This window comes from Lemur catta, chromosome 2, assembly GCF_020740605.2.
Source record: "Lemur catta isolate mLemCat1 chromosome 2, mLemCat1.pri, whole genome shotgun sequence".
In the NCBI taxonomy this organism is placed as follows: domain Eukaryota; kingdom Metazoa; phylum Chordata; class Mammalia; order Primates; family Lemuridae; genus Lemur; species Lemur catta.
The window spans coordinates 95,037,679-95,057,134 of record NC_059129.1 but is presented as its reverse complement, the minus strand read 5'-3'; the positions used below and the strand labels follow the sequence as shown (position 1 = coordinate 95,057,134).

Here is a 19,456-nt window from a genome sequence, read left to right as displayed (position 1 = left end):
ATCTACTCTTTTAGTAATTTTGAAATAATACAAAACATTCTTAACTATAGTCACCTTGGTATGGAATAGATCACCAGAATTTACTCCTCCCAACTGAAACTTTGTACCCTTTGACCAACATTTCCCCTTTCCCACACCAACCTCCAAACCTCTACTGCCTCTGGTAACTCTGCTCTCTACTTTTATCATTTTGACTTTTTCAGGTTCTACATATAAGAGAGATCATACAGTATTTGTCTTTCTACATCTAGCTTATTTCACTTAGCATAATGTCCTCTGCTTTCATCCATGTTGTTGCAAATGCAGAATTTCCTTAATTTTTAAGACTGAATAGTATTTCATTGTGTATATATACCACATTTTTAAAATCTTAGCCATTGATAGGACTTAGGTTTCTCATACCGCGGCTATTGTGAATAGTGCTTCAGTGAACATGGGAATGCAGACATCTCTTCAACATACTGATTTCAGTTCTTTTGGATATAAACCCAGAAGTGGGGACTGATGGATCATGTGGTAGTTGTACTTTTAGTATTTGAGGAACCTTCTTATTGTTTTCCAAAATGGGTATACTAAGTTACATTCCCACTAGCAATGTACAGGGGTCCCCTTTTCTTTACATCGTTATGATTGGCCCTTTATTATACCTTTTTATTATTGTCTGTGTTAAAATCACCCTTCTCCAAACCTAGAAGCAAACAAAGGCACAGGAGTTCAGAAAACAGGTAAATTTTTCCTACTTATTTTCAGATCTGGTAAAAGTTTTAAAAACGCAAAAGTCATGTCTCAAATGAAGGACTTGTATTATATTATGTGCAGTTTTAATTTTTTCTTAATACTTGCTATCATCCAGTGCCATAAATTGAGATTCGAATTTTCTTGGGCAGGAGGAATATGTCTGTACTCTTACAGTGTATATGTAACAAAGAGACTGAGGTGTATTTAATAATAAAAAAGAAAAACCATTATTAAGATAGTCACATATAGATTAGTACATATGACCTGATTCTCCAACCCCCTTCAGTTAATCATACTACTGTAAAGCCACCACTGTGCCACACCAGACGTAAAACTTATGTTGACAAAAATTTCAGCCACTGTGCTTGAGTGGGTCACTATATGTCTGTTTATATTCTTTTGTGTGTATATAATGTATTATATATACATGCATATAAAGATAATTATATATAAATATGTATGTAGACACATACATACTTACATAAGCTTGTTCAAATGTATATGAACACATGTACTGCTTTCATAAAATATAATATATTCCAATTTGAGTCTGGATACAATTTGTATGTTCAGTTTCACTCTCTGTTTTTCCCCTGAGAAAGCTTTTAAATATTTCTGGGGCCAAAATGGTGTGGTAGTTTCAGCTGTCCCTGCAACCACTTTCATTATTTGTGTCATTATTACTGCTGCATAATCTGAACATAAAAAAACATGGTGCTGTAACAAATGACTTCCCACTACTGACAGTTATAGCAGCAACGTTTCAATACTGATGAAAAATTTCCCAGCAAGATATCTGGCCAGGTTTACATAAACCAAACAGGAAATGGCTGCCACTATTCACATTAAATCCAAACCGTTTGATGTAACTTTATCTATGTTTTACATTACTATAAAATCTCTTTCATTCTCAACCGGTAAAATTTCATCAGTATTAAGGTTGGAAAAAGACAACTTGAGGTTTCATATGTAGTATTCTTGTCTGTCCTTTGATCTTTTAAAAATAATTTTTGAGAAGTTGTTCTAGTTTTTGATTGTTTAAATTTTATGAACTTTGTAAATTTTTATGATAGGGAGAGGTTTGTTATGACTTTTCCCCAATGGACTGCTAATAGAAGTTAGCTTGTCTAGCCCATGTGCTAGATGCTGTCAGTATCAAACTGCCTTTGACTTTCACACCTCTCAGGGGACTAGTAATTGTTGTGTTCAAACAGCCTGTAATTGTGATCCCGCTGGCTTTCTCAGTATGCTTCTGGCTATTAGAATCATTAAACAACTCAGCACCTGTTAACAGCATTGTAAATATTCAACCCTGCTTGTGTGCAGGTTGAGTCCAATATAGAGAAATCTTACAGAGCTCAGTCTCATAAATTAGAGCTTCTGACAAGTCAATTATTGTGAGACTGGGTTTCTCTGTGAAATAAATGAAATAGCATGCTGACAAAAAGGTAGGCTGTCTGTTTATGGCAAAGAGAAGATAATGACTTGATGATTCAATGCAGTGAGCATGAAACTACATTTTTTCCTTTATCCATAATTAAACAGTTGTATAATATTTGTTTAAATAACCAGTAAATTATAAATTTTGTGCTGTGGAGAGTACAACATGAAAACAGACCTTTTTGCTTAGCTGTTACATGCTTTTTCAAGTTAGTGAAATGATTATTGAAATGAATGATATGTAATGTTTTAAACTAAATGCTTATACTTGTTGAAGCTAGAAATTATGCAGTAACTGCAGAATCACTCATAGAAGTGAAAGCCATATTATGCTAGTAATGCAAATCAAATAAATCTAAAGCCTATCCTTTTCTGACAGAAAAATGTCAGAATATATTAACTTTCAAAATTGTATGTAACCTAAAAAAAATTCGATCTACTTTTATTTTATAGTTTCTTGCAAATTGTATCTGATTAAAATATAAAATATCTTATTTTTATAATAGTTTCACAATATTTTAAGTGACCTTAGAACTTCAGTCCAAATATTAGCAAAGAATAATATTTGGTGAAGATCAATGAAATTCAATTACTTGAGTTGAATTTTGTATTTCTTCTTTATGAAAGTCAATAAAAATTGAGTACATTTAGAAAAAAACTATATTAAGATAAATAACAGTGAAAGTTTTTATGTTTTCTGCCCAAAATGTTTTAATTTTTAGCAAGTTAGATTATGAATAATATTTTATTGAAGTTATTAAATAATTTGCTATAGTCTCAGAAACATGATTTTAGATTATTTTTTCTGTTTGGTAACTTATTTTAAATGTTTCTTTACCCTGACTGTATTTTATCTGGATGAAAGCCACAAATTAGTCTAAAAAAAGTCCCAATGGACTTAAATAAACAAACTTTAGAAGAGATATTAGCCCATTGAAATATATCTTGTAAATACAGTAAGTAAAATCAAGCAAAATACAGTGAATAAAATGAAATAAAATAGTAAATAAATATTAAAAAGAATCTATAATTTTTAGAAGAAAGTTTTTATCATTGATGGTTTTAAATATCATTTGTAAGTGTGCCAAATTTATTCATTAAAGCATAAAATGATAAACTTGACATTCCAATTATATTTATAGGATAATGACTTGCGGTAATGAGTAGCAGTATCTACGAGTTGTTTTTTTTCAGATGACCTAATAAAATTATAGATTAAAATGGAATTTTAATTTTTTGTATTTCACAGTAATATTTTCAAAATGTCTTCTTTCTGTAATTTTAACTCCATAAAAAATAGTTTGTTCCGAGATCAAGGCAGAGTTAGTAAAAAAGTAAAAAAGAAAAAAAGAATAGTTTGTTGCTCTACAACTGGTACTACTTATACAATATCGTGGGCACATTTTTACTAGTGTTTTTAATTTAGAAGTAACTTTATCAACTATGTATCTATCCAGACAGCTGAAAATAGTATTAGAAACTTTATAGCTTAGCAAGCCAAAAGAATGTGAAATATAAAGTAAGCATTTACATTGCAGAAAGTTTGACTTACGAATTTCATTTCTGGGAAAAAATGAAAAAATATTTTTAATAATTTGGAATGGCTTTGGATATTTGTCTCTTTTATGGGGCTTTGAATGTCCAGAATTTTTATTTTCCCCTCTAGAGCAGAAAACATTATTATAACTAAATAGTCCTGCTTAGTCATTTTCCAGGATAAAGGAAATATTTTCTAATGGTTAATAATTCTGGTTTTCACTTCTGGTTTCACCTTCATATAAAGGTTTTCTTTATATGCCTTATGAGCATTTTGTTTCAATTAATGACAGCACTGGGTTCAGTACTTTTCTCTTTATTGATAAATGTTGCTTATTTTGGTCCATGGCAAGAGTTTTCCCTGGAAAAGCAATAATTTTTCGGTGGGCCAGAATTAAATTAACTATTCCTTTTTTATGAAAAGTTATTTTCTCAAATAAATTCCAGAAGTCTCTTATTAATCCTTATTCAATGGAGATGCTAATATTTGGGTATACCTAGCCATTTGTGCTAACTGTCCTTTCTAATAAAAATATACCCTGACATGATTTAAGTCCTGCTTTGTGTATTTTTAAATAATTTTTGTAATTTACAGACCCCAAGTCCCCCAAGTCTCCCTTCCCTTTGAAAAAACAAATCATAAAAATCATCGTCTTGACAAAGTGTTCTCCATCACTCTCAGGTTCTGGTTTCCATTAGGCCTCTCCCATTTGAGATTGTTAGCACCCTTTTCCCCAGGTACAAATATTTCCTTCCTAGTGCTATACAAATGTGAACCTGTCCTGGTGAGGTTTTAGTGATGAGAACCTGTTCCCTAGGACCACTTTTCACTCCTGTTCTTTGATTGGGATGGGGAAAAGGGAGGCAGGGCATATAAATTCTCCATGCTGACAGGGTACAGGGTTCACACAGTAGGAATTAGAGAGCAGCCATGAGTGTGGGTGTAGTTCCTCACCCTTTGGATCTTTTCCCAGACACAGATTCCTAGTGAACGTAAGGATTTGCCAAGAACCTCTCAGAGTTACAGGGAGAAACATTCAGGTGAATTGTGTGTCCTTATCCTTTTTACTTGGTAAATGTATGGAGCCGGACCTGTGTGTTTTCAGCTCAGTTAGAATGCTTTATTTTTAGCCCCTTCTAGTCATTAGGATGACATTTATTCCTTAAGCACTAGAGGAACAATAACCGACTAAATTTTCTAAAAGAACTCATCTACCACCCAATAGCTCTGTGAGTTTTGTGAAGTTACTGAGGATAGGTTTTATAATAAAAGATTTTGTGTGTGTGTGTGTATGCATGTGAGAGAGAGAGACAGACAAACTAAGGTGATAGTTTTAGTAGAAAATATCTTGAAACAAATAATAACCTTGCTTGCTTTCTAGCTACTACAATTTGGGTGATGTGAGCCATGATTCTGTGAACAAGTTTCTATCCCATCTGATTGAGAAGTCCCTGATTGAATTGGAGCTTTCCTACTGTATTGAAATTGGAGAGGTACGACTTGGTCATATACGTTCTAATTGAAAAAATTGCCCAGCTTCTTAACAGTAGGGTTTTTGCTCCTAATGATATCAATATTTTTAACAAAACTGTTTCAATAGCAACCTGTAGTTTAAATTATTAATTTTATGAAATTATATATTTCCATTGTACTTTTTATTTATGTCATTTTTATCTTTCTTTTGAAACAGGATAATCGGAGCATTGAACCTCTCACATATGGCCGAATTGCCTCCTATTACTACTTGAAGCACCAAACAGTTAAAATGTTCAAGGACCGTTTGAAACCTGAATGCAGCACTGAAGAATTGCTTTCAATTCTGAGTGTGAGTTTTATGATGTTATTGCATTGTTTTTGAGTATAAAGAGACTATCTTTTGTATATTTCATACCTTCTCTTTTAATTTAGATCTTAAATTTTTGCCATCCAATTTTTGATTTAACAGAAATTGTTTGTGAAGTCTTTCCCTCTTTCAAAAAAGGTCACTACAAAGCAACCTATCTGGACTAAAATTCCCTGTAGATAAGGTGACCACATAATTTATCATCCAAATTTGGATCTTTCTGAGAGTGAGATGGGACACTATTAATATTTAGGCTAGAATGGTAGGTATACGTTGGGCTGTCCTGAGCAAGCCAGGTGATCACCCTGTTTGTAAATATGTAGCCTCTTCGAATTATACTTGAAAGCTTTTCTTACTGCTTCTTTTAGATGGTTTCTATTGAATACTTATCCTGATGTTACTGAATTTTCTTTACATAAGCGTCCACATGATTTAGTTCACTTAGAATTAATGCCAGGACAGTTGTTTTTCCTCCACTGTCACATACAACCTTACTGAAAACAACAACAACAACAGGTGTGTCATTTGGTTAAAAAAAAAAAAACTATCCTGTGTTCATTTTTCTTTTTTTTGCCAGAAAGCTGAGAACTGAATGTCATGTTGAAGTTAAAATTACTATTAGGAGTATCTTCTCCACCTTTCGTTCTATGTACTATATCCTCCTGGCCTTTTTTATTTTGCTTCATTGCTTTTAAGTGTAATAATTTACCACAAAACTTTGTTGGCACAGTAGTCAGGATATGCATATATACTGATTGTTATCTTATCCCTCAAGTGTGTTGGTGCTTTTATGAAAGTTAAGAACCACTGGACTATTCTTTCTTTATGGTCCTTCTCTTATAAATTCATAGATTGTGTGGTAGTACACTTCGAGCTTTTCCTTCCTCTCCCATTGCTTTATCATTCTCAGTAAGCTTTGAGATCTCATTCAGAGTTTTTCAATTTCTCTGTTTTTTTCCCTCTGAGAAACTAGTATATAGATTTTGTGCTCAGCATAGGGCCAAGTACGTATTAGTGAGTTAGAAAATATATGTTAATGAATTGATTCATGGATGGAAAAATAGATGGATCTTGTATTAATTGGTTTTCTATTGTTTTCTTTATAGAAAAGAACAGAGGATTAAAGTATATGAGGCACCTATCAAAAATATTTTTCTTTGAGAAATTAAAAATTTATTTCTGAGGAAAGAGTATAAAATATAAAGAATTTTTTAGGTCCTTAAGGATGAGATTTGTATCATCTCCTAGGCAAGGATTCATAAAAATAGGATTTCTCTGGGGAAAAGACTGTTAGCATAGGCAGTAAGATAACAGTTAATAAATTTGGGCATGCATCTTAAACTAGGATCCGTTAGATTTTTAGATTTAAGAATGTTATTTTTTTTCATACTTACTTGATACATTTACCTAATCTTCTGTTTAAAGGTACTTTTCTGCCTTAGGAACACATACAAAACAGCTAACACATTTGAGCAGTTTTTATATGCCAGCCACTATTCTACGATCTTTACATTGGTAAACTCCTTTAATCTTCACAACACTAATTTGATATTAATAAGATCCTATCATTATTCCCATTTTACAGACTGGCCAGCTTGTCCAAGGTTATGCAGCAAATGAGTAATTTGCAGTCTAACACCTGAGTATGGGCTCTCATGTCTCACACACACACACACACACACACACACACACACATGCACACATGCACTCATAGCACAAATGCACACAATGAGGTGGAAGGTACTGAGGTGAAAGGTACAAAATGACTTATGTCAAGACACATTGTTTATAAAGGAGGTTCTTCCAAACTATATGCCAATTACATTCTGCATCCCCATCCACCCCAGTAAAAAAGCCCAAAAAAGGTTGGGCATGGTGGCTCACACCTGTAGTCTCAGCACTTTGGGAGGCTGAGGCAGGAGGATTGCTTGAGGCCAGGGGTTCAAGACCAGCCTGGGCAACATTATGAGACCCTGTCTCGATAAACATAAAAAAAAAATTAGCTGGACATGGTAGCATTCATCTGTAGTTCATCGACTTGGCAAGGCTGAGGCAGGAGGTTCACCTGAACCCAGGAGTTTGAGATTGCAGTGAGCTATGATCACACTGCTGCACTCCAGCCTGGACAGAAGAGCCTCGTCTTTTTTTTTTTTTTTTAAAAAAAGCCCCAAAAATATAATATATGGGAATTAAATCATTATCCCCTTTGCCTAAGTCTTTATCAAAATGCATTGATCAGAACAAGAGGTCTGTCTGCATCCTGTCAGCAGCCTGTTTCTTTCCAGCATTATACTGTATAAACGAGTTAAACTGATCTCCTGGTATATTTTTATTAAAGTCAACTCTTCTGTGACTAACTGAATAAAATGAATCATCTGCAAATATATGTAAGGAAAACAGTATATTTATATAGATATTATTTTATTTACCTCATAATACTTTCCATAGCAATGATATAATCTCTTTCTTCTATGGTGTTTAGTCCAAGGAACTCTGAGCTTCTCCTAGATAGTCTCAGTCTGTAATATCTCAATGAGACTTCATTTTGAATGAAGAATTGTAGAATTCACGTTGACAAGGAGATATGCAGGTACCACTGTTTTGTTAATTTCTTGTCTAGAATTATTCTCTATTCACTAGCCAACATTATGTGTAACTATACCAGAGAAATACGAATATAGCAAGATTGTATTTGAAGTAATTACAGCATAATTTCTAGAAATGATTCTTCTCATTGAAAAGTGTTCTTTAAATGTTTTTTGTGACCATATCAAAGACTCCCAAGTGACTCACAGAACCTCAGTATCCTCCCTACTCATATCTCCAAAAACACATATTAATCTCCACATGCTTTTAAAACAAGGAGAAAGAAGTAGTTAGGAGCTATAGGGAGAAAGGTGATAATAGCACAAGAGGGTAAGGAAAAGCAGTGAGGATAACATTAGCATTTAAAAAACCTGTTTTCATTATCATTGTTTTTGTTATAATACTTTTAAAGTCACATTATGTTTTTGCACAATTCAGTATTATAACTTATTTACTACCAATTTCTCCTTTTACTAAGATACATTCATTGATGTTTCTAAAGTCATTTTTAAACTTTATTTTTTGAATTTATTAATTATTTTATTATTCCTGATAAGATCACAACTGAAAAGCTCCTATTCTTTTGAATATTACTTTCAATTTGCTTACTATTATATTTTCTGGAATTAAATTTTATCAGTGAATGAAGTTTTGTTTTGGGGGGTTTTTTGGTATTAATGACAGTGTAGAAATTATGTTCACTCAGATGTTTCTTTTAGGTCCTCTGAATATGTTGCAATGTGATTATTATTCATACAGAGAAGATAAGCTAGATGGTAATCATAGATTGATAAAAAGAATATTAAACATTGATTCACTTTCACCAAACATCTAAAAATATATAAACCTGTTATTTCGCTTCAGTTAACATCAAAACAGTTTTAAGTGATGATCTCTTAATTTTATAAATTCCTAACTGATGATTGGTACCATTTTTTAGACCTTTCCTTTAGAAAAGTATTTAGAATCTCATACTTAGCCATGTGATTGTTTTCTCCTTTTTTTAATGAATTGGAATTCTTCCCCTTTATGTGATCATTTTGTATATTACTGTCAACTTTTTGAAATAAGAATTAGAATTTCTTTTTATGTAGGGATACAATTTTATTTCCTATATAATATTTACCAGAAAGGGAGTTTTTTTCACCAGGGGGGGGGGGGGGAAGCATTCAATCAGGTCATTTCCTCATATGCTTTTGGCACTGCAAGCTCATACCTTTCGTGGTTTCCATAGCAGAAGATTGTCAAATTTCATAAAAATTTCATCCATTAGGTCCATTTGTGCCTTATCTTCTGAATTCTGTCTTTTATGTTCTTTTTCTCTGTTAGTAGGATTGTTGGGTTCAATGTGGTAGTTTTCAGAATAGTATTATATCAACAGTATCACCCCTTTGATTGAAGGATAGAGGCAACAGACAATTTCTGAGTTTGCAGATGAAACTAAATTCTTGCAAATAGTATAGAGCTAAGCTAAAGGAAATTAAAGAAATATCTTAAGAGTGTATGAAAGTGTGCATATCTTGGATGGTTTATCCTTTAGATGTTATTCTCCATTTTTCCATGTTAAATTCCATTGGTCACCATTTCATCTACAGACTATATATTCATTCATCCAAAAGAATATTTATTTTGTGTCTGCAATGTATGAGATACTTTCTTTCTAAGGGCAAGATATAAAATAGTGAACATTATTGTCAAACTGCCTATATATTTATGTGTGCATACATTTGTATATTCATATATAAACTATAGGCAATGGTAATAAACCATGAAAGACACTTGGGTTTTGCTGCTAACTGAAGTCATCAGCTTAGTGTGATGCTCTAAGAATGGCAGTAAAAATACTCTGTTCTGAGAATAAAACCAAAAATTCTATTAAGACTATTTATCTTTACTAATCTTATTTTATAATAGTAACCTATTTGTTTAAATCTTGTCTTTCTAATGTAGCCATTAAAAAGTAATAACCACTTTTTATTGAGCACCTACTACATGTCAGGCACTTTATATACATCATTTAAATAACCCTTCATGGCAAGTGTTAATATAATGAAACTGAATTTTAATGAGATTTAGTTGTTTCAGGTGCTATAAAAAGTAGCTCTTTAGAATTCTTTCCTCTATACCTTATTTCTTCTCCTGGACATATTTTATCTTTTTAATTCCAGCTGTTAAAAAATTTTTAAAGCATTGAAATGTGAACATATACTTTTAAAAAATAAATTAAGAACCAGAGTTACTTTTAGAATTATGTGTGACCTTGTAGCCTAGAATTGTGAGTATTAAATGTAGATATTAGTTCCTGGCAAAATAATTATTTCAGCATTTTTTTATTGAAGACATATTTTAAGTTTTAAACAATCTGATGCTATTTTGAAAAGGTTAGGTATTTTATAAGAGTCTTTGCCAAGTTTTTTCTAACACCATGAATTAATAAGCTTCATAATTAAGGCAGCTGCTTCACACCTCTACTGTTAACCAGTGACATTACATCTGTCTTGCTCCATTGATGGCCTCCTCCTACTTATTGAAGCATTTAGCAGTTTTGGCAACAGGGATTACATGGCATGGAATAAGTAGTCTAATTAGATATAAGTGAAAATCCTGAGGGAAAAGGACATTTTAAAAGTAATTTGAAGAATCTCTTAATGATGATCTCTTAATGATGTTGGCACTGAAAGCCCAAGTCTAGCGTAGGAAGTGTCTGTCATCATGGCAAACCAGGATTATGATTTGAGATGTTCAGTGGACTTTTAAAAAGTAGCCTACTTTAAAACAGTAATAGAAATGAAAAGCTTTCAAAGTTAGGGAAAATTTGGACAGATTTTTCAGAATATGTTTATTATAGTATTAATGACTTGGAAAGAAAGCAAAATATGCCCCAAATGTATTATGTCTCTAAATTTTTAGTAAATTTTTATAAGATATACATGGCTGTTATGGTTCTTGTGACTACCTGGAAACGTGAAATTATATTTCTATATCAAATATCCAATTTGGAAAGTTGTGAAATTCTTAATTTCCCACAAGTCTTGAATATTGGCTAACAGAATGAGTTTTATGTATAAATGTAAAATAGAACAATTCCAAATTTAGAAAAGTATCAGAGCAATAAGATTTTTATATATCGAGAAATTTCCAGGTTTTAGAGTTCTTTGTACTGCTTTCTTTAAAAGCACACTGATTCTTTGGTCTGCCCATTTATAGAACATTTTCAGTATTATAGTATTTTTAGTGCTTAATTTTATCATGTTTGGGGCACACCTACAAATCTTTTGGTAGAAAAGGCAAAAATATCTTTTTCAAACATATGAAATTGGAAAAATTAGTAAGAATTTTTAAAAGAGAGACGTTTAAACTAAAGAAAAAGGACAAGCCAGTTATGAATAGTATTGGTAGGGGACACAGCATGTAAAATTAAAGAGTTTATTAAAGGAAAAATGAAAGAAAGGAAAGGTTAACTGAGTAACAGTGAGCACCACCAACCTCATGGCCTTCCATTTCCAAATAACCTCCTGACAATCACAGGATCCCATCTGCTACTCTTTATCTTCCTAGTGGGGAAACCTAATGGGATATCTTCCAGGTTTGTGCTAACCCTCAGGCTGGGGAGCTGCCTGGCATCTTTTGGAGAGGCACAGATGGCAAATGTCTTGAAAAAAGTATCTTTCTACTTCTCTTAGTGTCTTTCCCTTGAGACCTTCCTTGTTCTCCATTATTTCTTAGCTTCTCCTAGCTTTCTGCACTTACAAGCTTTCTTCAGCACAGATAAAAGTGAAATATTTTCTTGGTAAAAGGCCTCGATCTCAGACATATGTGTGATTTAGTAGATTATAGGTTTTTAAGCTGTTATGTTTTGATGAGCATAAAATGTCTTTGTGATACTACCTGGAATTTATCCTATTTTAAATTTTTGTTCCTTTTATTTTTCTTAATTACTTTTGGTTTCCTAAACTGTCCCACAGAATAAGAACTATTACCAGAATTCTAAAGGTTGATGATTAAATAGGAAATGAGTTTAGATTTAGAAATGTGTTTTAATTAATTAAGAAATGAGTTTAGATACCAAAGTATATTTCTGCTATTTTCACTTAATTTAACTTTCTTATTTTCAAAAAATCCAAAAATAATCCAGCCTTAACCAAGATGATATAATTAATATGGAGAAATAATATAAAAACTCAGCTCCCAACAGGGAAAGAGCAGAGTTGGAATTAGAATTCATGTATTCAAGCAGTCATTTAAATGCCCTGTCTCTTTTTTCTTTGCTCTTTTGTACTTTTCTTTTTTTCTCTTTTTGCGTCTTAGTTTGCCCTTTTATCTAAATTTACAAAGTAAGTTACATAAAAAGGGTATACCCCCAACTTTCTCTGCCTAAGCTGTCAGTATTAATAAAAAGTACTTTTAGCTTGTCAATGTTTATTAAAATCTGCCAGTTGTTCTTCTATCCAATACTCAGGACACTTGGGGAATATCAAAAAAGTAGAAGATGGATCCACATCTTTTAAGAAGATGAAGTGAACATAAAGGAATAGGCTTGTGTCTGTCTCTATGTGCCATTCCTGCTCAATACACCTTATGCTAAGCATGGGAAATGTTTAGTCCTGCTTAAGGCATTCAAGGCAAAACAGTTGCTGACATTGTCCTCCCCAAAAGTCAGAGTTACCAGCCTGGCTGATGAGCAAGATTGGATTCCAAGCTCCTAGGGGTCATAGAAGAACATTTACAAAGGGAGATTCCATTTAGATATTTTTAAATTACAAATATAATCTCAATTGGTTTCACAGGAATTCATTCATATTTGTAAAACTCTATGGTGTTTTGCTTTCCAGGGAACCCTAACATGAATCATTTGGCAAAGGAAATCATTATTGTTTTTGAAAATATTTTTATCATTGCTAGTAACTCTCTGCTTACCTTAATGATATCATAATTAATGAAAATTGTCAATACACATACATAATATTGGGTAAATAAAAATTGTTTTATAATAACAATAACACTGAAGAGTATCATTTTGCTGGGAATAAAATCTCCAAATTTTAACTATTTGTCACTTTGCGTAAGCAGAACATTCTTTAGCTTTTAAAAATAAGTATAAAATAAATAAACTTTAATATTGAATAAAACATTTTCAGATCTAACTTTCATATGCTAGAAATTGTTTTCTGCTTAAAGCCTTTCTAATTTCATCCCTATAAAGTTTAAGCACTCTAAAATTATAGTTAGGGTCTCACTGGTCCAGCAGGTGGAGCAATTCAGAGATCAGTGTTAGCTCGTTCCTCCGCTAATAATGGTGATCAGAACTGTTTCATGACGTTCATGGTTCATGTCCTAAATGTCTTCTCAATACCAATGTCAAAATGCTGTTTAAACTAAAAAACATACCATCCTACCTTTTAACCTCAGAAAGCAGCCAAGTATGTAAATAGGTGTGATCATTCCCAATACTTAAGGCCAACTGAGTATGTTTCAGTATCATTTTTGTGTAATAGAGCAAAAGAAAAATTAAACATTCTAACAGTCTCTTCAACCCCCAATTAGTATAAGCAAAGTCCTACAATATTATGTTATTGTGGAAACATGAAATCTTAAAAGGAAAAAGTCATCATAGAAAATATTCCTTGGTGCTAAAAGGACAAACAGCTTTTTAGCTTAGCTAACATGCTAGGCCTTTTCTTTATGTAACAATATAGAGAAATGCAGTAGAATTCCTATGTACTGAAAAAACTGTATTAACACAATTTGGGATATATTTTTTATAAATTATTGTGAAGTATATCCTGAATGTGTTTAAAAACAAGTCATCATATTTAGCCATCTCCTTGCTTTATTGACTATAAGCTTTTTTTATGAAAACAGCACAATTACCATTTCTTAATTTGTTTGTTATTGTTGGCTATATTTCCTTATACTTAATAAATAATAGATTGTTCTCCTATCTCATGGGTTATTGTCAGACCACCAGTAGTCCTCATACCTTTGTCATTATTTAGTTTGTCTTAGTCCTTTCAGGCTGCTATACCAAAAATACCATAGATTGGGTGGCTTTAATTACAGACATTTATTTCTTATAATTCTAGAGGCTATAGAGTCCAAGATAAAGGCATCAGCAGATTCAGTGTCTGGTGAGGGCCTGCCTCCTGGTTCACAGACTGCCATCTTCTAGCTGTGTCCTCACATGGCAGAAGGGGCAAGAGATCTCTCTGAAGTCTCTTTATAAGGGCACTAATTCCACTCATGAGACCTCTTCTCTCATGCCTTAATCACCGCTCTAAAGGCCCCACCTTCAAATGCTATCATGTTGGGACTTAGGATTTAACATGAATTGCGGGAGTGGGATACACATCTATAGCATAGTCTATATAGAAATTTCTCCTGATTATTTTCTCACAAGTCAGTTTTTTGTCCATTAATCCTTCTGACTAGTTATTTTTATAGTCTTTCTTTTTTAAAGAAAAGAGCCAATAGTTCAGATGGAGAATGATTCCAGAACTATAGCTTTTGTGCTGCCACTATTTGTATATGTATGTCCCCATGCCACATTATAATGTTACATTATACAAGAGTTTCTAGAATCAAACTGCACAGATTCAAATCCTATCTCTGCCTTGGGCAAAGTTTTTTAACCTCTGAGCCTCAGCTTTCTCATGTATTTAATGGAGATAGTAATAATAAGTACTTCATGAAGTTGTTGGAAAGATTAAATTAGTTCATACAGGTAGAGTGTTTAGGACAGTCCTTTGCTCATTTACAGTACTTAGTAAATATTAGCTATTATTGTATTTAATAATAATATTTATTGAGTATATATTATGTTCCAGGCATTGGGGGATATAGCAGAAAACTAGGCTGCTGGTGTTGGCACTCACGGACCTTATATTTACAGTGGGGTTGAAAAACAAACATAAAATGTAATTTCAGGTGGATATAAGTCAGATGGAAAAAACTAAGGTAAGAATCTGAAAGTAATTAGAGGAGGCTGTTCTTCATAGGATGGTTTAGGATGGTTAAGAAAAGCCTTTCTGAGGAGATAATATTTGAACAGAGAACTGAATAACATGAAGCCACAGGTCATGAGAAAGCCTTGGAGAAGAAATTCCAGGCAGAGGGAAAAGCAAATGCAAAGGAAGCAGGAGTTGCTTGGCAGTTTCAAGGAATAGCAGAAAGCCAATATGCTTAGCATGGAGTGAACACCAGGAAGGCATGTTAGGCAGGGGCGAGGTCATCGAGGCCCATGAGAAGTAGTTTAGATTTCATCCCTAAGTGTTCAGAGAAGCCATTGGAGGGATTTTGATCATATGAGTGATGTGGTGTTATTTATACTGAAAAAGACCACTCTAGCTTCTTTGTAGAGAGCTGGTTGTTACAGAAAGTCCAGCTATAAGAAGATGGTGGCTTGGATAGAGTGGTTGCAAGTTGAAGTACTGAGAAGTGGTCAGACTCAGAATGTTTTGAAGGTTGAATCAATAGGAATTGATGATGGATTAATTATAAGTAAAGAAAAGAAATGAAGGTGATGCTAAGGTTTGGACCTGAATAACTCAATGAGAGAGAATACTGTTTGTTGAGGTGAACAACACCGGGTAAAGAGTAGGGTGTATGTTTGTCTTGGGGAAGGGGGGAACTGGTGACAGACATATGGTTGATTTTCAAAGTTTCTAAGCATGGAGTTGCTTAAGATCATCTGGGCAGTCAGTATTGATGAGAGGTCTGAAGGTTGAGCTCTGGAAACTCTAGCATGTAGAGGATGGAGAGAGAAGGAGGTGTGTCAGCAAAGAAAACTGAGAGTGAGAAATGATATGCAAGAAGAAAAACTTCCAAGAGAGTGCATTGTCCTAGAAGCCAACCAGAAAAAGTATCTCAAGAAAGGGATGGTGAATTAACTGAGTTAAAGACTGTTGAGGTACAGAGTTAGATGAGAGCTGAGATTAATCATTCGACTTGGTAAGATAGAGATCCTAGGTGTCTTTAGTGAGTAATTTTAGTGGAGTGATGGAGACAAAAACCTTTTTTGAGAGACCTCAAGACAGAATGAATTTTAAGAAAGTAGAGACAGCAAATACAGGTACAAGTATCCTCTCTTATATGGAGCTGGGTCAGGGGGGTTGATGTGGAATCAGTTTCCTTTTTTTTTTTTTTAATTAAGATGTTGCAATATAGCTAGCATCTCCCTTCTCTTTCTTTGGGATGCCACGCCATCTCTCTGCTCTCTTTCCCGCCCCCCCCTCTCTTATTCTCTTTGTCTTTCTAAAGGATAAAATAAATTTTACTTATATATCTTAATAAAAAAAGATGTTGCAATATATTTATATGGTGATGGAAATGATCCTGTAGAGAGGGACAAAAGGATAGGAAGGAAAAAAGTCATTAAGAAGACAAAAGGAAAATGAGAATCAATACATAAATGGAAGAATTGGCCTGAGGTACAAGCAGAGACAATTTAATCCACTATAACAGAAGACAGAGTTTTAGAGTACAGATTTAAGGAGGCTGTTATTGGGTGGTGAGATAATGAGTAAATTTCCTTCTGTTTGCTTTAATTTTTTTTTGTAAACTAAGAAGCAAGGTCATCAAGTGAAACTAAGGTGGTAGAGAATGACCTGTAAATGTAGGCAAAAGCCATTAATAGGTTGAGGTGGCCATAGTGGAGTGGAATTAATATGGTATTTGCATTTCAGAAACATGAGTTCAAATCTTAGCATGACCATTTTAACCTCTTCATGTAAGCAGCAAGTCATTTAATCTCTCTAAGCCTCAGTTTTCTTATGCATTAAAAGAAGTGCAGTCATACCTCCCCTATTTATTTTCACAGGGTTAGTGTATCTAATAAGGTAATTAGATAATTAATAGATAAATGCTTATAAATCATACAAATTTAAGGGATTTGTGTTAGAACATATCTGACCTCATTCTAGATAGGTTTTTTGATTTGTATTATGTTGTTTTGGTTTAGGTTTATTTATTTTTTGCTTTTGTTTTGTACTCAAAGCTGCTTTACTCTAGACACCTTTGCATTTCTTAGGGGTTCAGAACACTTAGTCTCTCTCTAAGAGAAGAGCGGCCTTATTGGACTAAGAAGCTTTTTATTTCATTATTAGTAGCTTGGAGGAATAAAGAAAAATACAGTCATGTATCTCTTATGCTCCCAAGAAATCTTTGCTCTTGAGTGGCATTTGTTTTTTTTAAAATAAATGTTATTTTTGTACATTTAAGGTATGCAATATGATGTTATGAGATACATATATATAGTAAAATGGTTACTGTAGTGAAACAAACTAGCATATCAATCATCTCACATACCTACCCACCCACTCCCACCCCACCCCCAAGCCTCTCACCCATCCCCACCCCCAAACTCCCTACCCCAGTGACATCTTCTGAGTTTTCTCTTTTAGATTGCTTTGCCCTGCTCGCTTTGTCCCCTTCTTCCTCTCTCCTGGGTTAATATTTTCCAAGAGGCCATGGCTCTGGGTTTTATAGTACCACAGGGGAGTGACAAAGTCTGTAAAAATAATGATTCTCCACTGCCGCATCATCCCACCTCCAAATAAAAAAGCACCAAGATTCTTTAATGAGACATTAGCCTGGCTTCCAGACCAATGTCTGTGCTCCTGTAAGAGTACTCATCTATTTATATTTGTTAAAAACCACTTAGTAATTTAGAAGAAATCATAAAGTAATTATGATTAGTAATAGTGATTATGACTGGGTGATTACTCCTTCACTGAGATGCTTTTTAAATGGATTAGCACTTCTTTGAATTAGGAACTTGGGCTTGAAAGCTATGAGGAAGCTGTATTAGTAAGAAAAATGTTCTTTCTTTTGGGAGTAAGCAGTAATCTGCAAAACATTCAGGAAGCCATTGGGAACCTGGCTGAGAGAAAAATCAGACAAATCAAATTGTCCATTTTATTAGGCCAATTTGAAAAATTCTCTTGATTCAATTGCAGTGAAAGCTCTGGTCATTTTAGTCTAGTTCCTTAGTAATGCCAACTCTAAGTTGGGCTGTGATATTTAGTAATTTCTCATCCTGAATAATTAAGAAAATATTACATTATTAAATATGATACTGGGTGTCAAGGAACCATGTTTAAAGTCTAGGTATTTGCAAAACATAGATTTTCAAAAGTAAGCATTTTTTACACAAAGCATTGCTTCATTTTAATTTTTAATGAGGGACTAAATGTTCATTCATTCTCTTATACAGATACAGCACTTTTCTAATCTCTTCCTGCCTTTTTCTTCCTCTACTGTAACTTATTCTTGGTCTCCTTTAGTAGTTATAGTTTCTCTTGCTTGTCTTTTATATTCTTTTAATTGGAAGCTTATTTGTTCTATGCCTATTACTATTATACAGATAATTCTTAAACACATATCTTCAACAGTTCATTCAATGGATATTTATTTAGCACCTACTAACTATATTTCAGGTGTAAGACGAACAATGATAATTAAGATGTAGTCCATGTCTTCAAGAAGGGAGCACCTTTATGTCTAAGAAGTAATTATACTTTGATATCAGTAGTCTTGAAAGTGTAACTGTTACCAGCACATCTGGAGTATGCTGAAAGTCAAGTTACAGAGAACATGGGCTTTAAACATAGATGGAACTGAAGGACATTATGTTGATTGAAATAAACCATGCATAGAAAGATAAATATTGCATGTTCTCGTTCGTATATGGGAACTTTAAAAAAATTGATTTCATGGAAGTAGAGAGTAGAAAGATGATCACCAGAGGCTGGGAAGGAGTGGGGTAGTTGGGGGGGGGGGGGGAATGGAGAGGTTAGTTAATAGGTACAAACATACTGTTAGATAGAAGGATTAAAGTCTAGTAGTCAATAGTACAGTGGGGTGACTATAGTTAAGAATTTATAGTATATTTCAAAATAGCTAGAAGAGAATATTTAGAGTGTTCCCGATACAAAGAAATGATAAATGTTTCAGGTGATGGATATCCCAGTTACCCTGATTTGATCATTATACATTGTATGGATGTGGTAAAAAAGAAAAAAACACATGTACTCCATAAATATGTACAACTATTATATATAAGTTAAGAATAAATAAAAACATTCTATAGTGAAACACTTTAAAAAACAAATAATTTGAATGTTAAGAAAAAAAGAACATGAGCTTTAGAGTCAAACAGACATAACTACACTGTTTTCTAACTATGTGACTTAGGGTTAATGTCTCCAAGCTTCATGCTCCTCTATAAAACAAAGGGGAGGATTAAATAAAATAATGTGTATAAAGCCTTAGTGCATTACCTACTATATGATAATCACTCATATCTGTTGTTGCTA

General features: G+C 33.3%; 1 protein-coding gene across 4 annotated transcripts in view; it reads left to right on the top strand.

Annotated features, from left to right (window-relative positions):
- Window positions 1–19,456, top strand: part of ASCC3 (activating signal cointegrator 1 complex subunit 3) — a 307,070-nt gene that overhangs the window by 234,186 nt on the left and 53,428 nt on the right. For all 4 annotated transcript variants that reach the window (XM_045544081.1, XM_045544080.1, XM_045544082.1 and 1 more), the window contains 2 exons: window positions 5,097–5,208; window positions 5,406–5,540. In XM_045544081.1, the coding sequence (XP_045400037.1) occupies window positions 5,097–5,208; window positions 5,406–5,540 (247 nt within the window). The remainder of the gene's footprint in view (window positions 1–5,096; window positions 5,209–5,405; window positions 5,541–19,456) is intronic.